Below are 26,427 nucleotides of genomic sequence, written 5' to 3'. Positions count from 1 at the left end.
AATTCAACCTTTGTTCAGTCTGGTAAAGACTCTTTCTGAATTGGTCTTGGCCGACTCCTAATCAGCACTTATTAAAAGCTCGTTCATTGCTTGCTTGCTTGCTTGCTTGCTTGATCTTTCAAGGAAAACAGGGTATGTCTCCCTATCCATACTTGAGGATTTTCCAGCTGAATAGAACCTTCCAGCATTTGCCATCCAGTGTCCCAAATGTCAAGAATCCAGATACATTTCTAAATCATCATTAGACAATACCATATAATAATGATGATCCCTTGCACTTAACTTGTGGTTTACTGGTTACAATGTGCTTGGGACTTCCTGGTTCCTTCAGAACTCTGGGCTCAGCAGTGGGCATCCTTGACTTTTCAATCTGTTTCTCATGTCCATTTGGGTCCATAGAACTCCCAGAAGCCATGCTCTCTTCTCTTTATGAACAATGTCCAAACAAACAAAATGATAGAGATAAACTAAAGGGCAGCCCAGTAGGGAGTGGAAGTTAGCACAGGGGAAAATGAAGAGAAATTAAGTGCCAGAGCTCTGGTGTATATGCCTGTAAAATTGATTTGACTTAATAAGTTTAATGCAAATGGGAATTGTATTGTATAGTGGTTGCTTCTTGGGAGTTTTTTTTTTTTTTTTTTTTTTTAAGGAGTGTGAGCACATCTCCTTGCTGCTGCCCATTTAATATGCCCATGAATACATAAATATAAATAGCTTGTTTTCCATTAAAAACACACACACACACACACACACACACACACACACACACACACACACACACAACCTTTATCTGCAATTTATAGCCAAGCATATGCAAAGACAGACTTTAAAAGCATGCCTGTTTGGAGTGCCACCAGAAATTCCTAACAACTGCTATTTTCCTCTCAGCTAAAAGTGTTGCCTTTTATCTTATTTTTCTCATTAAACATGCTTCCACCCTCACCACCCCCATGCTTTTACTCTTCCTGGAAAACATTTTGTTGCAACAATCTCAAGACGCAGTAAAGCAGCGAGCTTTAATTTATCAAAGCCATCATTCTGTGCATACCCTTGCACAGGTTGGCACATTGTTCTAGGGATGCCAGCTTTCCACTGCTTATGCACATATTTTTGGTCATGGAGGTTGCCAAATGTAGTCAACCTCTTATCAGTTTCTAGGTGGTCTTATTTATCAATAGGGTTTCTCTTAGTCCTCTCAGAATGATGAATGGAGTTTCTCCAGAAAGAGACTTCCCTGGGTTTTTGTTTGTTTTGCCCAACCAATTCTTGGAGCCATCCAACTGCAAGGAAGGTGCTGCCCTGCACCAGTGTAGGGGGTGCTCTAGTGGGAGTTTCCTACCACAATGAAACCACAGATTGAGTTCCTCCCTCTTCCACCTGTTTGGCTTATGAATGGACATTTGAGATTCTCCATGGTTATCTGCCAATGGATTTCCATTCTTATGTCAATGAAACCATAGATCTGAACCTTTCTAGGAGGAAACAACACAGTCGATGGGAAAACCTTCAGAAATGGAAGTCAGATATATGGGTCTATTAACTTGAGGAATCTGGCTTCATTATCAGGTTTGTTTTCTCTTTGTAAGAGGGAAATAGTGATAACTAGAATTTGGAGGACTTTTTAAAGTTTTCAAAATGCTTGACTTACAGCATCTCCTAAAGCCTTACTATATATAATTCGATGAGGTGCTGCAACAATTATTAGTCCCATTTCACAGATGAAGAAACTGAGGCTTACATGACTTTCCCAGAGGAAGTAACTTTACTATACCAGAAAGTGTTAAAGGGAAATCCTCAATTCTGGTCTTCCTGTTTTCAAGTCCAGTCCTCTATTAACTTTATCATGCTCAGACAATGATGGGGGTATCGATGGGCCTCCTGGAAGACTTAGGTCTTCAACTTACCCTAGCAGAATAACATAAAAGGGAATTGTTTTATTTACTCAAGAAAGTTTTCCTGATAATTCCATTAATCTGAAAATTAAATCCTTATAGAAAAGTGGATGTGGAAGGTGGAGACCTCAGAGGCTACTGAGAACAGCAGAGTCCCTCAATGAGGCATGTGAGATTGAGTGACTTGTCCAATGTCACTCAACTAATTAGTGTTAGAGGTAGGATTTGAATCAAGGTCTTCTTTACAACAGATGGAGTGCCTCATGTATCACATCATTCTTTTTTGCTCTCTGGGAAGCCTTCTGTATGAGTGTTCCTGCTGCCATAATTTCCTGTTGTAGGGAGCTTCCTATGTCTTGGAGAGTTTAAAAGATTTGCTCTGTGTTCCAGTCAGTGAAAGACAGGAAGGATTGACTAACTAGGTCTGATTGATTCCAATTCCACATCTCTTTCTACACCAAGGTGGCCCTCAAACTAAACTAGCTTCCAAATGAAATAAAAAGAAAGGCGAGTTGGAGCTGACATATTCTGATGGGGACTGGCAAGATGGAATCTAGGCAATTCAAAATCCTCAGTCAGTGAAAATCCTATATCTAAATTTTTCTTATGCACAATGACATTGTGGGAACTTTGAGGGCATTTCAGTTGGACATCTGGGGAAGATAAGAAGAGAAGGAAACCCATTTCTTGGATGACTGAAGGGTAAAGCAAATTAATTTACACAGTGGAAATTGTGAATTTTTTTATACTTTCTCCAAATGTTAGAACTAGTGTCAGGAACAAACATTTAAAAACCATGAAATCTTGAGAAAGTCATTTGACTTCTCTCAATCTCAGTTTCCTCATCTGTAGAATGGGGACAATCCTAGCATCCACCTCAGAGGATTGAGAGGAGGAATAAATGAGGAAGATAGCACACGTGAAATTCTTTGCAAACCTTGAAGCATTATACAAGTAATAGCTATTATCATACATAATCTGATTAATTGAATATACACAGGACAGGGATGGCTTAAGGGCACTGAGGGTGAATTGTTGGACACCTCTCATAATTGACATAGGTTTATCACTGTCCAATACCCTTCAGAGATACTCTGTCCTAGAGTGTAGTATACATGAAGTAGATTCACAAAGCAAATGATAAGTTCTTTTCCAGTTCCGAAAGTCTTTCACTTAATGATTTCCCAGAGGTTACAGGGACCCTTAAGGGACTTCACATAACTGTCTTCTTCATAAAGGGATCAATTTCATTATCCTTACTTTACAAATCAGGCAAATTGAGTAAGAGATAACCTGATGGCCTGTATCCACTGGCCAATAGATGAAGTAAGGGAAGAATTTGGCCCATTTGCTTGGAGTCATAATAGGAATCTGTAATCCTTTCTTTTAAAATTTATTTTTTTATAATTATAAATATTATCCATTTATTTTCAAATCTTTGAACAGAAATGAGATTTCATAAAAAGAATCTTGATAGGCCACGATTATTGAGAGAAGCATCATGTTGAGGCCAAAGTGCCAGATCTGGGTTAAAATCTCACCTTTGATAATTTCTGGTTATGTAATCCTGGGCTAATTACTTAATCATTTTGAGCCTCAGTTTCTTCATCAGCAAGATGGGGATAATAATCCTTATGCCTTCCTCACAGGGTTCTGGTAAAGTTACAATGAAATGCTATGTGTAAAGTACTTTACAAATTTAAAGTGAAACACAAAGGTTGGTTATTGATATCTTTCTCTTTCAGAAAACAAAATGGAAATACCGCAGCAAACTAAGGGGATTCTGGGTTAATGGACTAGAACACAGATCTCAAACTTCTATTCCAGGGAACAAACTCTATGTGAATGTCATTTATTATTACCCACAACTCCTAGTCTCCAGGTTGCACTCTATTTAAAGTACTTTCAGTCGATGGATATCTATGATCTATTCGATTCTGTAAAAGTTATAGTCCAAAATATTCCATAAACATCCTCTCAAATTACTTTCCTTCAAATGCAGACAGCAATTTTTCCATCTTGCCAAGATTGTTTTGACAAGTTTTTAATTGTTTCCTTCTTTGCTAATAATATTTCCTGCTGTCCTATTAAAGAAAAAAAATCCCAATGACTATTTTGTTTCCTGCTTTTTGAAGTCCAATTCAACATAATTAGCATTTCCTAAATGTTTTACTATTGGTTTTAGTGCAGCTTCCCTATATTTTACATGAGATTTGTCTATGAACACTATTCTGGCACAAGATTTTTAAAAATTTTTATTTTGAATATTTCCCCCTAGTTACATATTTCATGTTCTTTCCCTCTCCACCAAACCCTCTAACCCCCTTAGCTGACACACAATTCCACTGGGTTTTACATGTATCATTGATTAAGACCTAATTCCATATTATTGATAGTTGGATTAAAGTTATCGTTCAGTGGCTACATCCCCAATAATATTCCCATCATCCCACGTGTTCAAGCAGTTGTCTTTCCTCTGTGTTTCTCCTCCCACAGTTCTTCCTCTGAATGTGGCTAATTTTTTTTTTCTCATAAGTCCCTCAGACTTGCTCTGGATCCTTGCATTGCTGCTCATAGAGAAGTCTGTTATGTTCAATTGTACCACAGTGTATCAGTCTCTGTGTACAATGTTCTCCTGGATCTCTGGCACAAGATTTGAGGTCCACTTTGGCCTGTTAAATGAATTTCAATGTGTCCCATAAACATGATTTTCCCACACAATATTGAATCAAGGCCAATCACATATTCTAGGAAGGTTTCTTCTTCTCTGAAAATTCATGATATACTTCTTGACACATTAAGCAAAGCTCATTTGCTATTCTATTTTTATTTGTATCTAGTTTCAAATGAGTGTAGCCAATCCCAGATAACATGCACAGTTGCTGAAATCCAGCCATGTGATTGTTTTTCCTTGTCTGCAACATTTTAAGCTTTTGATCTAAGTTAGCTCTCTGATGATCCATATAATCTAAAGGCTAAATCTTGCTGTTGCATATGCAATACCTTGGAACTTCTGGGTGATTTATGCAAAAGGATGTGTGTGTCTAAATCCTCTCCCTTGTATTACTTGTTATGCAAAAATTCTTTAGATGGGGAAAATTTATCCACAGTGGTGGAAATAACAGAAATGGAAGAGGTAGAAAATACATGCCCAGGGTAGAGACTTCTGGAAACAAGAGGAAATTGAAAAAACGGAAAAGGCCAGAATTTGCTGTCATTTACTCATCCATATAGTTACTCATTTTCTAAAGCAATCCATACTATTTATTGACTCCATGATCTATTTTGTAGTATTATCGGAGAAAGGAGGGAGGAACAAAGCATCTATTAAGTGCCTACTATGTTCCAGGCACTGTGCTAATTAATATAATCTCATTTGATCCTTAAGCAATTCTATGAGTTGGGAACTATTATTATCACATTTTATAGCTAAGGAAACTGAGGCAGAGAGGTATTAAGTGACTTCTAAAGGTCACATAGACAGTATGGATCAAAGACTGGATTTGAACTCAGGACTTTTAACACCAAATTTAGCACCTAATTGCCTGTACCTCCTAGCTGGTTCAGGATTATAAGTATTAGTCCACTCTCCACAGGTATAAATCATAATGCCTGGGTTCCAGTGACCAAAGAATTCATTATCCCATGGCCAAAACATTGATGATGAGCTCTTCTGTTTTGAGGTAGAGTGGACATTAGGCACAATCTGTTTCTGAAATTATTCTCAAAGGTTACTTCTTTTCAGGTTTTCTACTCAATTGGCATATTTGCCAAAATCTTAGAGTTATTTTTATACAATTAAGAAATGTAGGAGAACTTTTGTAGATTAAAATGATGTCGTGAAAACAAGCAAAATCATTTTCCATAAGAAACTACTACTATTTTGACCATCCGTTCTCCTCAGACCTTGATTGAGATCACCCAGGACCCTGAATTCAGGAGCCTTGGGAGTAGCAGGTTCTTCCAAATCAATAGACTTTCCTTCATCTTTGACCCCAAAGGCATCATTGAAGGGAAAAATCATCGTAGAGAAGGAGCCCATCTTTCTTGTCACCACCAGCTGATCAGTGGTCAACAATAGACAGCTGAATATAGAACCCCAGAAGTGGCAGCACCTTTCAGTCCAGGGCTATCTTCATCTAGGGAAGCAACTCCTTTGGAGAAGGTGCCAGGCATCACAACCAACTGCTAACCAACTGGCATTGACAGATTTGACACATCAGCCTAGCTAAAGTAGTAAAGTATCCTGAGTAAGAGATGTGAGGAATCATGAGCCAGGCTAGGAGAATCAACATAGCCATCCAGACCATCATCTCTTCTTGGACCCAGGTAGAGACAGGTGGGTTAGGACTCTGTACCTATGAGCTTGTGGACTAGTAACTCTTTCGAGGCCCACAATCATCATCTTGGTTAGCAACCTTTATGGACTGCAGCCTGATGACCATTCCTGCTGGCAATTGCCCTATCTGCTTTAAGACTCAGAAAGTTCTTATCACCGTAGTCCTTGGCACTGTCAAATGGTCCAGTATCTGATCTGATTTTGTCGGTGAAAATGACATTATAAAAGAAGCATTGCCATCTGCTTTGCCACTGTACCCTAAGGACAATGAGAGCTTTTCACCTGACTGGCAGCTAAAATGTTCCATATGTGCTATCTCCCTGATTAGAATGTGAGCTCCTTAAGGGCAGAGATGGCTTTACTCTTCTAGATGTATCTCTAGTCCTTAGCGCTGTGTTTTGTTCACAGAAACCATTTAATAAATACTTTATTCATTTATTCATAAGCTACATGCTTGCATTAAAATTTTGGAAGCAAATTTACATGTCGAGAATGTTAATTTTTAATTTGACTTTTCGCTTCTGATGACCCCTTTCCTTTCTCGTACCTGCCTCTCCCTCAAGGTACAAGATTACCTTTGGACATGTCTGAAGAGGTAAATAATTTGAATAAGTCCCTCATATTCTACTTTCCAATCCTCTAATAAGTTCCAAGTATTTAAATAAGTACATCCACTGGGAATAAGATGTGTTATTCATAATTGCAAGGTTCATTGCATAATTAGAAATAAAAATGACAAGTCCCCAAATGACATACTCACGGTACCAAAGATGCAATTAAAGGCAGGAGACGATTTTAAAATAAGCTTTTAAGAGAGCAAATAGAAAAATCCAATGAGCATATTGCTGTAGATCTCAATCAATGGATGACGGAAATCAATGAGTCCACTGGGCAGAGAGAAAATGTTACTTTCCTTTCAATCATTTGATGCTTAAAACTTTACTGTGGTATCAAGGGGAACTTTTAACCTGACTGATTCGGGGGTCATCCCTGAAAAATTATGTGATTTAGTTATGCATGTTGTCTTTTATTTTTGCTTTTAAAAAATTCCTTTAAAAGCATTCTGTTTAGAATCAATACCTAGAATTAGTTCCAAGGCAGAAGAGTGGTAAAGGCTAGGCAACTGGGTTAAGTAATTTACAAAGCTGAGGAAGTAACAAGCCAGGTTGCCTACTCCTTACCACTCATCTGCCTTAGAACCAATTCTTAGTAATGATTCTAAGATAGGAAGGTAAGGATTTTTGTTAAAAGAAAAATGAGATCAGATGATCTCTAGAGCCCTTTCTAGCCCTAATGCTCTATGATTTGTCATTCAAACTTCAAGTTGAGGGCTACTTCCATTGCTCCATGTCCTCTCTTTTCGTTTGTTGATTGAACAACCAAAATTTACAAAGAATGAGCTCTTCTGTGAAGTGACAAACATCCCTTGTAGCACATGACTCTACCTCAAAGCAGCTTGGCACATTAAGCAGTAATATCTTCAGGTAATGTATCTGAGCTCACCAAGCTTTCATATCTCTAATCTTTTTTCCAATTTCCTTCATAACTTACCCGTGACAAGTATGACATTTCCATTCAATGGTCTTATAAAGCAGAAGTCTGGAAAAGCAAAAGTCATATTCCAGTATAATTTCAGATCTTGCAATTTGATTTTTCTTGTCCATATGCTCTCATCTGGTGGCACTAATTAGTCCATGGATGATCAGAAAACTTACAATTCACATTTTTTCCCAGTATCATTTTATATTTTGGAAATAAACAAAAGTCTTTTGCAATGATATTGATATTATAACAACACATAATATATAGTACAAGTGGAAAAGGGATGTTCCCTGCAGCATGACAAAATGCTTAGGTAATAGTAGCTTGCCCTTTGAAATGCCAAAACTTTATTTTAGCCATTTTGAAGGGAATAGTGGTTTCAAATTTCCCTTCTTTCTTAACCAATGTTTGCCAAACATTAACTGGACATAGCTAAATTTTTGTATGAGGAGGCAGGGTAATTATCATAATCATCAATTGTTATATTGTCTTGTAATGGGAAATAACTAATTTGTGGAGAGTCATTTGCCTCAAAGCTAAATTGCCCCAAATTGTCACTTTTTAGATTCTTGTGTCTATTTTTAAAAAAAATAGTATTTTTACTTTTTCCCAAGTAACTTCCACTTGATACTATTATATCACTAAAAATTCATATTGATACATCTAAAGAACCAAGGCATTTAACTGGATTATAAAGCCCTAAATCCTAGCATGACATTATTAATATTTCATTATTAATATTTATTAGTTGAATTAGTTGATCAGTTCCCTTGATTTCACTTCAGTTAACATGTTATAGGGCAGCAGCCATGGCAAGATGTGGTTGTATACTCTTGAAGGGTTGGAGTGGATGGGAAGAGATCCCCACAGGAAGTAGCCAAATTCCAGCAAAGCAAAAGCATCTTAGCTATCCATTAGTCTTTTTATGAACTGGGCTCTGAGAATTTTTTCCCACTGCTGACCGGGAGAGATTTTCCAATTCCTTCAAATGGTCAGGTACTCTGAATGGCACTACTGCACTAATAGCCAATTCTCAGGAGAGATGGGAGAATCCCCGTTGTCCATGTGGGTAGCTGTAAATATAAAATTATGAGAGGGGTCCTTCTGCCACCTATTGTATCCCTAGGGGACACCTGACATCATTTTGAAGTAGCTCACAGTGTTTTATCCTAATGCTGTCAACTTCACTTCCATATTGTAGGAAGAAAAAGATAGGTAATTGTAGAACTTTCAGAAAACCCTTATCTTTTCTGAGAAGCCTCCTAGATCCAAGGATGGGCAAAAATCAAGGTGATGATGAAAGGAGACATACTTAAGACATCTTTATCTCAAGGGGAATGATAGAACTGAGTGCAGCTTTCCTTGTTCCATTGGAGTCAGGGTGAGATGTCACTCTCTGGAAATTTGGCTTCTATTGTCAGTGCTTTTGTTATTGTTGTTGAGCCATCTTCATGACCCTATTTAAGGTTTTCTTGGCAAAGGTGCCAATTTGTTATTTCCTTCTGCAACTCATTTGACAGAGAAGGAAACCAAGGCTAACCGGATTAAGTGACTTGCTCAGAGTCATGCAGCTACTAAGTGTCTGAAGCCAGATTGAAACTAAGGAAAATGAATCTTCCTGACCTTAAGTCCAGTACTCTATCCAGTGTTCCATTGAGCCTACCATTATATAAACCAAGAAGTAATACTCTGCAATAAATAAGCTGCAAAAACTGATCAAATAACCCACCTATAGGTACAATTTCATTGCAGTTATTAAATCCCCTTCATGAGATTCTTACAGTGCAAAGGAATGGAAGATTTAGTTCAAAGTTGTTGAATGAATGAATTTTGGCTCTATGCGTGGTGAATGAATTAACTTTGTCTCTATGCTTGCTGAATGAATGTCAAGACTACACAAGCATGTTCTTCAAAGTAGAGTAATAGGATCTTGAGGGCAGCGATTGTTTTTCATTGCTAAGTCCCTAGAAGTGCCCTGTACAGAGTAGACACTTCGAAAAGATATGTGGACTTGAACAGAATTTTTTAATATGGCAAAGGGGTTACCTCTTCATGGGTACTACATAGAAAGACAACAGGATATTGTTTTCATAAATGTAAAATGTCCTGTTTTAATCTAAAATCAACTACAGGCTGGCAGAAAAGCAATCTATTTTTCTTAAGGCAGTGGCAATGGCATGCTATGAAGAGGGTATCACCAAAGTTTTAGTACAGTTTTAACTTTTCTCCCTTTAATTAGTTCTACCTTTAAGAGCTTAAAGCTCTAAGACCCCCAATACTACTTTGATGAAAATGGAGAAAGAAATGGTATACTGAAAGAGGAAAAAAAAGTCAGAAACGTAAAAAATAAAAGTCACATTTATTTAAACAAAAATATACACACGGTGTACAATGAATATGGCTTACACAGAACAAAACAAAAAGAGTTCTTAAAATATCAATGAGAAAATGGCTTATGCATCTGTGCGTCATTCTCTAAAAAAGAAATACACATCGTCAGTTTGACTGGAATAGATACTGGACCCAAAGGGATAACAAGGGCCAAAGCAGCCTTTTGGATAGTACCACAAGAATCAGAAAAGTGGGCACAGGAAACAAATAAGAAATAACAGAATATCCATTCCAGAGTACATATGTACAGAAGGTCATGTGCATGAAATGGAAAGGGGACATATTAATGAGTGAAGTGATCCTGGTGAGAGGGTACTACACTTGCCTATGAAATAGAGAAGTTCTCCATCTCCTCGGTTTTGGCAAATTTTCTTTCCATCGTTGTGTAAAAAGCATCCTTAATGTATAATATCACTTTAGGTTACAAATTGAATGTGCAAATAATACTGGCAGTGGCATAAACTTAAAGCAACTGAAGTAAATCCTAAATCCTAGTCTACTGACATATACAAAACCATGAATCAGACATCAGTGGAGATGGATCCTGCCAGTGAGGGACTTTTATTTTCTGAGAGTAAGTTAGAGTCACAGAGTAACCGTGAATCTCTTTTTGCTCAAAAGGCACCATGATTGTTTAGCTGATAAGCTGTGCTTTAGGTCTGAAAAGGTCATCCTCCATGTTAAAGAACCAAACTTGCTCACAGGGAGACCTCTGAAACCAGATCTGCCTTCACCATGCTAGTTTATACCACCATCCGTGTCATCTTCTCCTGGCTCTTGTTTTTCCTCTCTGTTATTTCTGGTTATCATTCCTAAGTGGTAACTTGTTTCTTTTTACATGTTAAATTCTGAATGAATATGGGGTCATTCCTTCTTTTCCACATTTGGAAAAGTGATCATGTAAGGACATATGAAGCTTTCCATTTTTCATATGCTTGCCTGCACCTACATCTATGAAGAGAATATAATATAGGCATATTTTGAAACCATTTGCTCTTTTCAGAATGCAAATGCTGTATGGCATCTATGTGTAGCTTCGGTGGTAACAAAATTCAAAGAGGGCTGGCCATCTTCTATAAGTGAAGAGATAAACTTCAGACTTCCAGAATCTTTGCTTTAATGGGACTCCCAACATTCACTTAAGTATTCCTTTCACTTCCCCCATCTTAGAGGGCTTTGTCCTCATTGGTAACACCCGTTTGGCCACAAAGCTCCCATTAATAACTGCCAGAGGAAGAAAAGACAAAATCCATAGTCTGTGCTCTTGTATTCCCCCATGAAAGACCCAGAAGCATCAATATGGAAAATGTCTTGCTTGTTTGGGTTATGGATGTGCTGAACTGATGTGAAATCATTTCCAAACTTTCTGCCAACTAAATGTATCACAGCAAATCATTCTTTTCTGTAGTCTATAATTTTTTTAAGCCTTCCAGCTATTAGGAATGCCTTGTGCTCAATGTGTTTGCCTTACTGGGTAACTGCTGATCATAGTTTTTCTCCAACTAGATTTTAAACTCAGTGATAAAAGTTAATTTATTTCCTTAGAGATTACAAAAGACACCACATCTATTAAACTAAACAAACGAGGCCCTGCACTTCTTGGAAACCAAGCACCTAAAACATCTGGGGTGAGTTAGCAGACTGCCAGTTTAATTTGCTTAAACCAACAGTTTGAGAAGTATAGCAATTGATCAGTACTTATTAAAAGCTGAGTCATCCAATATATTATTTTTTCCCCACCTTGTGGCAAATGTTAATGAGGCAAATGTAAAAATTCAGCTCCCAAAGATTGCAGGCAGAGTTTTTTTTTTTTAGTTGGGTTTCTGTTCATGTTTGCAGGTTTATTATAGATGCTAAAATTTCCATAGTATGACATTAGAGAGCAAAAAAGTTGGGGAATATTCCCAATTGTCTCTGGCATGATCATTAATAGCAATCAAATATCAATATAAGTCATAGGGATTTTTTCTAATGGAAAACAACAAAACAAGACCAAGGATCACATAAAAAAAAAGTCTTGTTTCATTGAAGGGAATTGCAGAGCCTGAAGTAATTTTTTTTCTTTCTGCCTTAGGTCAATACTGTGCATCAATTTCAAGGCAGAAGAGCTATACAGGATAGGAAATTAGGGTTAAGTGACTTACCCAGGATCACAGAGCTGGGAAGTGTCTGAGGTCAGATTTGAACATAGGACCTCTTATCTCTTGGCCTGGCTCTCAATCCCCTGAGTCATCTAGGTATTACCCTGAAACTATTTTTTTAAAGTTGTTCTTATTTCTATGAGTACATCCACATAAAAATATGCTGATTTATGTAATTCTTAATATTTTACTACTTGGAGTTCTAGGTTTAAAGGATTATAGATTTAGAGCATGAGGGACCTAAAAAGTCAACCCAAACCCTTCATGAAGGGCCACTAAGGCCAAAAGCAGTAAAATGGTTTGTAAAACCATTTGAGACAGAATTTGAACTCAAATCTTCCTGACACTTAGGACTATGGTATTTTCTGTTGTACCTTGAGAAGCGGGACCCATCTAAAATAGCATTGAATATTTAATGAACCAAAGAAATCATCAAAATGACTGTGGAAGAAAGCTATGTTCATAACTTCCTCTCTCTGGACCTCAGTTTATTATGAAATGAAATCATTAAAGTAAAACCAGGAGGTTAATTTTTCACCTATAATTATAGTTTTGGGCATTAATGTCTAATGGTTTTTATTAGTAACTTGATATTCATTTTAGGCAAAATGACTGACTTATTTGAGAGAAGAAAAGACTACCATCAAAATGGAGATTAAGATGATCTTTCATTGGATATTGGCTTATGTCTAGGCAGTTCAGGGAAAGTGAATTCCCCTTACTCTGAGATTTTCAATCAAAGCCTTAGAAACAATGGGCTAAGCTACCAAGCAGGGATTTTTTTTACACTAATTGTTCCCTGAAGTTTCTTCTTACTCTGACATTCTGTGATTCTCGGCAATTTGATTAAGGACAGCTTTAACCACATTTTAAACTAAATCAATTAGTTATTTTGGTTGTAAAGTATGGCTAAAGAGAGAAAGCGTACCTACTGTTGGAATGGGTGAATTAAAATATACTCTATGCAGGGTTATGATGCCAAACACAAACTGGCATGTTTGTTCAAAAAGGAAGTTTCTAGGAAAAAAGCAAAAAACCCTCTTGATTGTTCCTGTATTGATTGTAAAGTCCTGCTCTGTCTTATATATTTTCTAAATAACTAATACAGAATAAATCAGTGTTTTCTAGGAACTATATATATGATAAGGTTATGGATACATTGTAGGCCAAATATAGCATTTTATGATTATTCCATTCATTGGGACAGTAAAAAGAGTGTTGGATTTGGAGTCAGAGCCCCCCCAGTTTGGGTTCTAGTACTACTTCTTACTACTTGTGTGACCTTGGACAAGTCACTTCAGTTCAGTTTCAATGTCTGTAAAATGACTTTTAGTTTATTATCCCGTTATTCTTTCAGCTCTCAATCTACAATCTTATAATCCTGTGATTTCTGTATCACAAATGTCAGCCTCAGAAAGGATTACTTACAGATAACTTTAAGAGGGAAGCTTAAAAGATACAATGAAATATTTTGCTTGACATTGCCTCCTTGGCTTAAAAAAAAAAAAAGAAAAAAACCTCTATGAGAATAGGATGGAGAATACTGTGGAATCAAAAAAGGAAAAAAATGTTTTCCTGAGACATGTTTTGAAATGTTTGTCAGCAATAGAGCTAAGTATGAAATTTCATGATAAACTAAATTTTTTAAAATGTGCTCAGAAGAAATGTAGAAACACCCCCCCCCCCCGACTTTCCTACAACATAAAGGAAATGATGGGATTCTGTACTACTTTAATAATTTTCTAAAGCCTACATAGAATAATGAAACTTATGGACTCTGGTTGGAGACCATTAAAATAGCATCTAAATGCAAGTAGAAAAATAATATAATGAAAGATAATGCCTTTTCAGAGTATGAAAATATTGAACATAGCTTATTGGGTCAAGCAGCATAGCTTAGAAGACAGAGGGTTAAGCCTTGGGATCAAAAAGATCTGAGTTCAAGGCCTTCCCTTTAGCATATTCATGATGTGATCATTGCAAAGTCATTTAACTTCCTTGTGTCCCAGACAATTTTTTCAGATCACAGGGTGAATTGATCTGCATCGTTGGAAGGCGTTTCTAGACCAGGGAACTCCTCACATGGATGAAACCTCAAGTCTGAGCAAAGAAGAAAATACCTTCCTAGTCATGGATTTCCTCTCATGGAAAATATGGTTCACTTTCAAAAAAGGGGAAAATGACAATGCATTTGATCGGCAATAATATAATCAATAGATGAAGGTCTTTTGAAATTTGGACTACAGTTTGTTGTATTGAATGTGGCACTAGAACATATTCAGAAGCTAGAGCTTTCATAAGCATCTAATGTGGCACTCATTCTATCATTCCAACTTGTAAAAAATCCATGAGCATGGGGGCAATCACTCAAAGCCTCCCTATGGATTTATACCACACCCATAATTGAAAGATGTGCTCCAATGGATGCTCTAATCAGTGTGAGGAATTGCCATTTCATCCATTTGGGTATTCCCATCAATAGTGGGGGTTGGCACCACTGAAAGATAACCAACATAAAGGAAGACTGAGGGCTATCAAAAGGCATGGAAACCTAGAAGCTAACTGTTGGAGGGCTGCCTATTAGGTATTACATGATCAGCCTGGCAATGGACTTGAGAGATGAAGCACTAATGTTTTTACAATGCTTTGGCTCATAAGCCAAAATATTAAATGTAACTGACACTTGACTCAAAAGCCTACTAAGCCAATAAATATTCATTGAGGAATCATAAAGATTTCTAGGACAGGTAGAGTATTAGAAATCTTGATCTCGTATGATACTAAATAAATACATTTCAACTGAAAAGCCCTGAGATGCACAGGTTCTAAACCTGGGGTTCATAAACTTGATTTTTAAAAGTTTAATAATTCTGCTTTTATATAATTGATTTTCGTTGCAATCATATGTATTTTAATTATTATTATGAAAAGGGGTTATAGGCTTTTACCAGCCTGACAGAAGTGTCCATGATACAAAAAAAGATTATAAACCCTTCCCCTAGAGTCGAGTCTACAATGAATATATATTATCCCTAACATATTTCTATTTCATAGGTCCTTAGGATGTTCCTAGTTCTAAGGGCTAACCTTTTTGTGAAGTGTCCATAACTGGTAAAAAGGATAACTTCAAATAAAATCAATAAATGTGCTTTGTATGTTCAACTTGTTAGACCCTGGATCTCAGGCCAGTGGTTTCCTCCCCTAAAATGACCCACCTCTTTCCCCCACCTTCCTATGAGCTTGTCATGAGGATCAAACTCTATTCCTAGTTTTGACACTATAACCTTGAACAAACAACCCAAGCTCTGCTCCCTGACTGTAACCTCCCCGGGGCTCAGTTTTTGCCTAGAAAATACACAACTGGATGTTTTTTACAATTTCTATTCGGATAAAATGTGCTTTGTAAAGTTCTTTCCATTTGTATGAGCCTTTGGTTATGGTTAGCTTCCTCTAGGTCAAAAAATGTTTTTGTTTTACAGATGAAAATGAAAACCATTTCAGTTTATCCTGCAGAAAATAATGCCTGCGTCTAAATCAGCAGCTTCCTATGTATTTACTTCTCTCATATAACTATACTGTTATTCATACAGTGTATGAAATTTAAACACTGAACCTATTATCAAAGTTTCTAAGAGACAGTTGGTGGTACTTGACTTATATTTAATAACCTACCCCCAAACCCAGTGAATCCAAAACCCTAGGAGAAATTAGTTCCTTGGGAATTTTCCATTTGGGCAACAGGATACTAATATTAAACATATTTTGAAGTTTCAGTTGAAAAACATTCTACTTTGGCTCTAAGGCAAGGAGTTCTTCTTAATTGTGGGCCTTTGAATTTGATTGTTAAAATATATTGACAACTGCATCTTACTATATTTGCTTCCATTGTAATACCACATATTTTATTTTTATTTTAAGCATTTAAAAATATCATTCTGAGAACAAGTTTGTAGGCTTCGCCAGATTGGGAAAGGCAACCATGACACCAAAAATGTTAAGAATTCCTTTCCTTTGGTGTCATCACAGCTCTGATCAGTGCAGGGTTGTTGGAGCCAATAACACTTATAGTCCTTGAGCAAGGAGAAATAATTGAGCTTAGCATCTAGGAAGCACCAACAATGAGGGGAAATAGGAACTTTAGGCAGATGACCTTCTTCCTTCTCCTGGTAGCCAAAACTTGGATGAGCTCTTCTGCTTAGCTAGCTCCCCTAGAAAACAGCCATTCATTGTGCATAGACAGTGCATGTTCTGACCTGGAGAGTTAGGCATTCTCTTTCAAGTCATGGTTTCTGTTATTTTCCCTGAATCTGTTTGTCCCAAGAACAAAGAGGGCCAATTACAAATGTATCTATCGAGTCTGAATGTTGCTTCTGCCTCTTGTTTGAGGGCTAGATACCGTACACAGCTAACTCATGCTTAGATCAATGTAACACAGGGAGTGCAGTGCTTGGAACAAGTATTCAAATTCAGGAAAACTTTTCTGTGGAATAATTTCATTAGTGATGTGTGTGTGTGTGTGTGTGTGTGTGTGTGTTTGGATATACACATATGTATGTGTATCACATACACACTTTAGGATAGGAGATCCAAGTGTCTGGACATCAGCTCTGTCTTAGCATCCCTTAAAGAGTTTTGTGATGACATGATGAGTATCTCTTGCCAAATTACCAATGTTTTCTGAATATTTCTCATTCAAGTACCATGTTGCTAAGTTAGAGACCTTCTGAATGCATGCTAAACAGTGAGTGAGTCCAAACTAATGTCTCCAAGTTGATGATATTGCATTTTAGACTTGAGATAGAACATTCTGTATAGCATGACTCCCCTCCGACCCCCTTAACCACCAGAATAATGGCCAACCACCAGAATAATCTTAGTCCACCTTAAAACTTACTGTATTGATAACTAATTCAAGTAATTTCTAAGTTTGTGCACATGTCCCCCATTAATGCCCCCTCCCCAAAGTGTATTTTTATGCCGTTGAAACGTATTTGTGTTCCTGTTTACATTGGGGGAAGCTTAGGAGTCAGTTTTTCCGTATGTCCCCTCGGGTGGTCTGTAGTACTTGGGGAAAGCCATCAGTTGTAGCATGTTGAATGCATACTTTCTGCATTTGATATTCTTCAGAACATTCTCTATGCGGCATCCTTCTCTGGTAAAAGGGGAAAAAGCACAACTTCATGAAACACAGAATAAATAAATATGTTTTTTTTATTTGTTCAATGCAGAGTTGCAGCAACAGTCCAAGTAAAAATAACAAAGATTCAACTCTACATTTTTGTTTTTGTTTTTTTCCCCCACAAGTGATGATACATCTTACAAAATTAAATCCAAGGCCAGGCCCAATACCATTATTGCCCTCAGAAAGAGATGACTAAATTCTCTTTGCCCTTAACATATATTTAAGTTTTAATAGACTTTTAAATATAATTGACTCCACAATACAGCTTTACTTTAGTTTCAGAAATATATCTGCCTTTTATATAACTTTTTTTCCACAAATTAATTTCTCAGACTTTTAAAAACACATTAAAATCTCTATGTAGCCCTAAAGATGCAGGTTCTAGGAATAAGGCATTGATTAAGTCTGGCCCAATAGATTTCTAAAGGAAAGTTTCGTCTCCGTTTGATTTCGGTATGTTAAGCTGTGCAATGACAAAAAGTGAACATGGCTTTCCAAACAGCCTGATCCAAGTCTGCTTTCCTAAAGGGATGGGGCTGGTTCATAGACAGTAGTACAAAAGTCACAAATGCCAAAAATGGTGCATCAAGACACAAGCAAGACTTCGTTAAAAAGAATGGAAAAGGGTCTTGGGAAAGAAAGCAACGGAATCAACAGGTACAAACAGATAATTCAGTTACCAAAACAGAACTTGGTTTTCTCTCTTTAGGATTACTTGAGAGAAGAGAGTTAGTCAAAGTAAAATAACGACGTGACCAACCGAGAGGGGAAATCAAACAGAAGGTCTGGCCAGTCAGCTGAAGACAATGATGAAGGCAGCAGAACATAAATGAATGCTACACACTCCCACATCAATAGGACCTGTTTCATAGTTTCAACTGTGTTGTGCAAAATCACTTTCCATTTCTTTAAATTCATTTAATTGGAAGAGGAAAAGGAGGCTTGGATCTTCAAGCATTCAAGGATCCTGCTTTTTGTCTTATTTACAAGACACTAATTGAACTATTTTTTTTTTCCTTTTGGGCGAACAAACAATGGGATAAATTTCTCCAGGAACAAAAAGAGCTAACAATTCACTGAATGCATAGTACTTCTGAGCTTTTTAGGAAAACAAAAAAACAACACTGTACAATTCAAACATTTGTATTTTAAATTCTGTGGATCTGAAAATGTAGAAATATCACAGGATCCCCCCCACCCCTCCTCAATTTAAAGTTTGTTGCCATTTGTAGAAAAGAAAGGAAACAGAAAAGTGAGACTTATTGATATTTGGCTAATAGTAAAGCAAGACTTAAAATGAGCCACACAACCAGCAGGTGTGAGCTGACAAGCAGCAAGGCGACTGGATAGAAGTGACGAGAAGTTGGCTTGTTATCAATTAGACAGCCTGTCTCAGGATCATCCGATTCATTCAGTACTCCCTGCGATTGTCTGCTGTTAAACAGGGGAAGTTAGGGGATGGAGGGAAAAAAAGAAGAATAGAACATTCACACAGCAAAGAAAGTCAACACTTAGGTATTCTGACAAGACATGAGACAGTTATTTCAGGCTTGGTTCTAAACTAAACAATTCCAAATACAGTCTTTGTATTTTCTGGAGGTCTAGAATGAAAGACAACACAATGCCAGGGGTGCTTTCTCTCTTTGGGGAAGGTGGAAGAGACACAGCCTGATAATTTTAAGGTGTATTCAAATTCTACATGCAGATTAGAAGCAAAAGCTCATCACAGCACTAATGAACATGGTTGCAAGAATAAAAGCAAATTATGGATTAGTTCAAAGGAAAAAATGAGAATTTTAAGAACAACTTAGAAAAGAGCAGGGACAGAGAAAGACTGAAAGCTGATGTTTATGGCACATTTTCACATTAGTTCATGCAAACCCACAACTGGTTTTGTTTTATACAATGAACTCAAAGTGACCCAAATGATTTGTCCAAAATGCTATGGCACTTATATAGAAGACCTGTGATCTGCACATGATGGGTGTTTAATAACTGTCTGCTGATCTGGGATAAAACTGAACAGCTAATGCCATTTTTTTCATGTCACAATATAGCACTGGCTTAACTTTACCAAAATGGGGGGGTCAAAATTAAATTGCTTCTTGTTCATCTAACTTTGCTAGATTGAAATCTATTTAACACAGACTCCTTGCGTTACTAGAATAGAGAATTTAAATTCCTATGCTGAAGGACAGCCAGGTAGCTCAGAGGATTCAGAGCCAGACTCAGTTAGGAGGACTTTGGTTCAAATTTGATCCATGATACTTCCTAACTATGTGATCACAGGCAAATCATGTAATTTCAGTTGCTTTGCCATTACCACTCTTCTACCTTAGAACTGATACATAGTATTAATTCTAAGACAGAAGGTAAGAGTTTAAAAAATTTCCCACGTTGGATGGCTTTAGTGAGAGTACCTCCACCTAGACAGATCATGCCAACATATGATCCCTGACCTCATCTCTGAGCCCTAGTTCTACATTTTTAACTCTGTCGCCTCCAGCTAGATGTTTCATTCTCACCTGGCAAGACAACATTCCAAACTCAATCCACATTCCCCCACCTCCTTCTTCCCTATTTATGTTGAAGGCTCACCCTCTGGTCCCGAAATTTGCTGTCAAAACTCTATAACCATCTTCAAAATATCTCATTCTCAAACCCCACATCTACCAAGTTGTTAAGTTCCAAGAATTTTAGCTCCACAAAGTCTCTTATATCTGTTTCTTCTTTCCTTCTCATTGATACTGTCCTAGTTTAGGTTCCCAATGCGACTCATTTGGACAATGGTAATAATAATGCTCTGACAATAATAGTGGATAAACTATTGTTTCAAGAATCAAAAAGACACTGGGTTCAAATCCTGAAGATACTAGCAATGTGACCCTGGGTTAGTCACTTAACTCTTTTGGGGCTCAGTTTATTAACCTTTAAACATCTCTTTCAAATCTAAAGCTAGGTTCCATCCCATAATCCTATGATCTTTTTTGTCACCAATGTCTATCCTTTCTAATCTGGCCTTTGCATTTTTGCTCACATAATCTCAATCTTATTTTTCTAAAAAAGCATATCTTTAAAAGTATATCCTAATTGTCAGATTCTTGAAGGCACAGACTGCATCTTATTTCATTTTTGGATTCCTAGGACCTACCTGGGGCAGTGATGGGGAATCATTTAGAGACCATGTGTTGTGCACTGCCTTCCCCAGATCTTGTGCCTCACTCCCCCTCCCCCACCTCAGACAGGGGAGGAAGTGCTTCCATTGGGCTGCTGGGCATAGAGGTGGGTGAAGTGAGGACATTCCTGGAGAAGGGGAGGGGGAGGGGAGTGTCCTGAGCACTCAGCTTCCCTCCCAACTCTGGTGCATGTGAAGCACTCCCATTGGACTGCTGGGAAATGTGGTGGTGGGTGAAGTGAAAAACTGTCCACACAGCATGGTGGGAAGGGGGAAGGGACCAGCTCCTGAGTCCCTCTGCCTTTCTAGTAATGACCTCTGGCAGACTATGGCTCATGTGCTCACAGAGAGGGTTCTGTGGTGCCCTTTTTGGCACACGTGCCATAGGTTTGCCATCATGGACTACAGGCTGTGCTACAGACTGTGGTAATTAAATAATGGATTGAACATAAAAAAGGCCTACTTATAAAATGAATGACCTAGATGCAATGTGTCATAGCAAAAACCAAATACAGCATTTTAAACCATCTTGGCAATCCTTTGCAAAATGACCACGTGGCAATCTGAAATACTCTTCTTAAAGCACAGATCCGGCCAGGCCATTCTCTACTCAAGAAGCTCACAAGTTTAACACCCTCATTTTACCTTCTATCCTGCCAGTAGACACATTCTTCCTTCCCTAATCACATCAATACTACCATTACTCTTGAAAGAGTGTTAAAATAGACTGATCTATGGTTCCACTTCCTCTTCCTTTGATTTCTTAGATCAAAAACTCTCTTCGTTGGCCACTACTTTCCCTGTATGTGGTCATGTAGAATTAGAATATAAGTTCATTGAAATGAGGGCCTGTCTCAACTTTGTATTGAATCCTGAGTGCCTAACATAGTGTCCATCACATAGCAGGCATTTAATACTTTTTCATTCATTCACTCACTCAAAGATGTGCAATTTTGTCTGTTTCCTCTCACTCTACAAATACATAACTCCTTTACAACTTAAAATACGGTCTTTTTGCTGGTTATGGGTGGCTAATTCATCATTGCATTTCACCTGGTGGTAATCTCTCTGGACTCAGCTAAGCTGATCTTCAGATCTCCAAAGATGCTTGTTTGCTGAGCCTATAAACCTGGCATGCCTTTCCACGTGTCCAAAGGCATGGCCTTTAAGATGCTATAAGACCTCATATTGGCGCTGGCATCAGAGAGCTTCAATAGCAGACCCCTTAAATTCTGTCTACCATCTACTTCACACAACTGAAATTCTGGATAGTGTTGTGTTCCCTAAACTCCAAATTTTTTAGGAGAAATAAATTAGAAACGAAGTAAAGAGGACCTGGACTCTTCCTGGCAGTTCAGGGACCCCATAGCAGGGATAGGAAGACTGGTAATCACCTGAGTAATTGTTAAAGAGGCTGACAGAAGTCAAAGAATAGATAAACAAGTAAGTATTTGCTTTAGGTAGAAATACTATCTACAGAATAACTTAGAAAAATCTGATACAGTTCAGACTTCAGCTGGCTCTGTTGTCTCATATAAATACCCAGGATGTTTCTGGGACTCCTTCCCCATTCCAACTTACAGTTAGGGCTTTAATCAGGAAGGGAAAAGCCTTAGAGGAAATCCCTTTTCTCTTCTTACCCTAGGCGACTTTCCTCAGGGCCCAATACCTCCTACAGCTCCCGCCCTTGCCTCAAGCACAGGAGGAAAATTATATCAGCTTTGTGAAAACTATAAACAGTGATGGAGTCATTCCATCTCCCTTCCATCCCATTTCATCACCTTCTTTATATAAGAGGAGAAATGATGAAACTTGGCATCCTTTAAAAAAAAGAAAAGGGAAAAATAAAGGAAAGAAAAAAATGGGTATAAAACAAAACAGCTCTCCTCTTCCTCTCTCTGCTCCTTGGAAAGTTATTACAGAATAGGTCATTAGCAGGCATTAACAGAATCATAGGATCCTAGATTTGGAGTCAAACTAGACCAATGTCATCATTCAAATGAATTTATCAGATAAGCTGAGGGAAGGCTTGGGACACCTGAATAGTCATATTTAATTGAGGGAGGGAGGTGTGAAAAAGATAAGATAGAGGCTTGTATAAGAATAGAAGGGGAGGAAGTCCAGAAGTTGGTAAGCTTGCCAGGTCTTCCAGGAACAGAGACAAAAGGAATCTGGTTGACAAAAGATTAAATGAGAGGCACAGAAAACAAATACATCCTACTTCTTCTCAGCTTTGTTCCAAGGCCAAATTCAGATAAAGAAAGAACACAGATACATGGTTCAGTGACTACATCTGTAGCAGCCCTTCTGGACAGCTCCAAAGAAAGCTTAATTAGAGGTCTGTATAAATAAGTGAGTGTTCTGGGAGATTGCATCTACTTGTCCTTTATCTAGGAAAGTTGGACACAGTTCTAGGTGTCACCTCTGTTCAGGCAGAACAACTGCAGAAGCATTCTAACACTGGAATGAGCTTCACCTGGGCCAGAGGAGGCAGCATAGTCAGCAAAAAGTAGCTACCACCATATTTGTCCTTGTTGGGGGCAAAGCGGGAGTTGGGGGGAGTTAGGGGGGTGGGTGGGGGCAAGAAATAGAACATAGAAGTTCTCAAAATAAAAATGAGCTCAGAATTGGGGAAGCTGCTTGAGTTTGAAAAGTGCATCAGCTCTGAGGTGCTCCTTGCATTTTGGCTGCATCCACTTTAGATGTTCTTATTCAGGAGTCTCACCTTTTTCATTTGTTCAAGGATGAGGTTGGACTACCTGGCTTATGAGCTCCTGTCCCAGTTTTAGAGTTTTGATCATATAAATCAATTCTCTTAGCTCTGTCATCTCCCTGTGTGACTTGGGCAAATCACTTTAAAGTTGTTGGGCCTCAGTTTCCTCAATTTTAAAATGAAGTTTACTGAATGGCTTCTAAAGTCCTATCTTGTACTAAGTGCATGATTCTATGATAGAATTTGGCTCAACTTTAAGATATTAGCATTGCTCTCTTTGGTAATGCGGCCTCCCTGTGCTTAAAATGACTTCTACTCTCCTTTTGTTAGGACTCTATTCTTTACCCAGGGAAAAGGGCCTTGATAATTTCCATGATTCTGAGGAGTGAGGAGGGGCAGAATTTTACCATGAGAAAATCTCTATTAAATTGTATTTTAGTGGAAGTAGTACTTCCCTCAAAGAACCAACAATTCATGCTGTGTTCCCATGGTGTCACTGTCTAGATGGATCAGGCAGATCAGTTCAATGGCAAGTTACCAGGATAACAGTTCTCTCTTGGTGACAAGAATAGACACAGTCCTATTAAATGTTTCACTGCTTTGCTTCTGCCAGAAGGGATCAGTAATCCCATCATCACTCTCTCTATGGATTAGCCAATCAGTCCAGTGAGCACTGAAGGTTTGAGAATTATAATCACTTATGATAAGAGGGATAAATGTGAATAAACACTTCAAAGAGAGCAAATTTAGAATCTCACATGTGGTGATGTTTGAACGCATATCCTGTGCAACAATGGGGCATTGACTATTGGGGGAAAACACCTTATATTAGACAAGAATAGAAAGTTCTCTTCCAAATGAGCAAAGGACTGAGATTCCTCAATTGATATCAAGCTACCAGATTTCAATTATTCTGATGTTATAGTTTTCCATATGACAAAAAATCATTATCCAAGGAAAGACAAAAATCCCTGAGACCATAAAAAGCTGACCTGTCATGTCTGCCTGACCTTTAGAATGCTCTTAGTCAAATTAACCTAATCACAACAAATGTCAGCTTCTCTGCAATCTCCAAAGTAGGATGATCTAATGGCTTGTATTTATCTCCACTCTCATCCCTCTTCCTATTACCATGATGTAGCTGCTCAGGAAAAAAAGCCTATGGATCACACACTATTGGTGGCATTATATACAGGTTATATATATATATGAATAAGAGGAGAGAGGAGAGGAGAGGAGAGGAAGAGAGAGAGAGAGAGAGAGAGAGAGAGAGAGAGAGAGAGAGAGAGAGAGAGAGAATTTAAGAGCCAGCCACGTGGTTCTCTATTTAAATTTTCCATTAAAATGCATCGAGAGCCCCCTTGCTGTAGGAGTGTGACAAGTTAACGTACTGACAGACTGTGAGGTAAACATAATTGTATCATTTTGCTTTTTACAGTAATTGACAAATTATGTGACTGTGAGTAGGGAGCATATGGAAAGATGCAGAGGGAGATGCGGTTTGGGAGTTGCGGGACTCAGGCGACAGAGAAGAAGTGCGGGGTGTGAATCTGTTTTCTTTTAGTCAAAAAGAACTCCAGTCCCATTCCTTTCAGACCTAGCCCTTTCCTGTTCTCTCTCATTCCCTACCCCGATCCGTCCGCCCAGTTGCTGAGGTTCTTATCCGGCTCTACCTGGAGAGGGAAAAATATCCACAGATTCTGAAGCTAGATTGCTGGGAGGCCTCTACTGGCCAATTGGAGCCTGACTCCTTGGGGAAAAGAGAGCTTCCTGGAGGCACTGACCTTTGCGGACAGGGGCAGAGAGCAGAGAGGGAAGGGGGGGGGCACCCAGCTCGAGCCCAGGAGGAAAAAAATAGGAGAGGAGCAGATCGCGCGGGTCCCTCCAGTCTTTTTCCCACCCCCACCCCCTCCTTAGGTGAACTGAGTTAGTTTGGCCAAAAATAGTAAACTGTTTTCTCCCGAAGATTAATCGGGATTTGTCGTCCCTGTGACAGGGAGATAATATGTGGGATAATGGGACGCGGCGTCGCACTCCCGGCATCCCGACTAAGCTCGGGGAGCTCCCGGGCTGACCCGGGTTGGCTAGGCAGGGGAGTGGCGCCCTCCGGGGTGCTGGCCTGGCTGGTTGTTCCGCGAGCCGCTTTGGGGGTGCCTCTGCCCCCCGAGGGACGCGGAAAGGGAACGAGAAAATCAGTAACAGTATGCGAAATATGTGCTACAAAGGATGCTTCTGTCACTCGGAAGAATTTGTTATGGGAACAATCCTGTCGCTATGTAATTGCTCATTAGAGAGCGTTTTGTTTCTCATTAAGGCGACATGAATAAGCGTCTAGTTGAAGGAGACAGCTGTAGAAATGTTCCACAGGAGACCCCTGGACACGCTGTGGCGCCGCTTGCCAATTAGACGTGTCAGCTTTAAGAGCAGAAGACAATATAGGAAGGACACTAGAAAGATAGGAAGCAAGCTTTCACTTTTTTTCCCCCCTTCTTCTACGGTCTCTACCCTTTGAGGTTTGGAAGACCTTAAACATGGGCCAGGGCTCTACTTGCCTCCAGTCACTTCCAGGAGGCTTGACCATGCTCTCCCCCGTTCCTTCTGCGCCCCCGCCCTCCCCACACCCTCCCAGCCTGCCCGAGCCTCGAACCCTCCGGACACCTAAATGCTGCCGGGCCTGAGCTGCGCGGCCAGGAGAGGCCGCTCTGTTCCAAAGCAGGGGTGTAGGAAAGAGAACAGGGAAGAAAGCAGCTACCCTAACCCGAGACCCTTCTTTCCTGATCCGTCTCTCCACAAATCTCAGCTTGCCTTTAGCGCTCTGAAGATCTCTCCAACATCTCCCGCTGTAGAACACCCAAACTATAACCAGCATCCTACTTTTACCTCCTTTCCTCTTCTGGCTTGTTTTCTCCGCCTCTCTTCTTCCCCTCCTTTTCCTTCCATTCCCCTCCCCTTTGCCCCCTTTGCCCTCCTCCTCCCTTCTTCCCTCCCCTTCCCCTCCATCTTCCCTTCTTTCCTTTCCTTCCCTCCCCTCCCTTTTCCTTCCCCTCCCCCT

The 26,427-nt window shown here is 38.9% G+C and overlaps 1 protein-coding gene across 2 annotated transcripts in view; it reads right to left on the bottom strand.

Annotated features, from left to right (window-relative positions):
* Positions 1-17,290: 17,290 nt before the first annotated feature.
* The window catches only part of INPP4B (inositol polyphosphate-4-phosphatase type II B), a 483,546-nt gene continuing 474,409 nt past the window's right edge, over positions 17,291-26,427 (bottom strand). Inside the window, exon 20 of one of the 2 annotated variants that reach the window (XM_044680328.1) lies at positions 17,291-17,457. In XM_044680328.1, coding sequence (XP_044536263.1) covers positions 17,325-17,457 — 133 coding nt within the window. In that variant the 3' untranslated portion in view covers positions 17,291-17,324. Of the gene's footprint in view, positions 17,458-18,746; positions 18,922-26,427 lie in introns of those variants that run through there. The other variant, XM_044680327.1, reaches the window with a different exon arrangement.

The sequence above is a fragment of the Gracilinanus agilis genome, chromosome 6, assembly GCF_016433145.1.
Source record: "Gracilinanus agilis isolate LMUSP501 chromosome 6, AgileGrace, whole genome shotgun sequence".
Taxonomy (NCBI): Eukaryota; Metazoa; Chordata; class Mammalia; order Didelphimorphia; family Didelphidae; genus Gracilinanus; species Gracilinanus agilis.
Note: the sequence above shows the minus strand (reverse complement) of the source record. Positions and strands in the feature narration are given on the sequence as shown.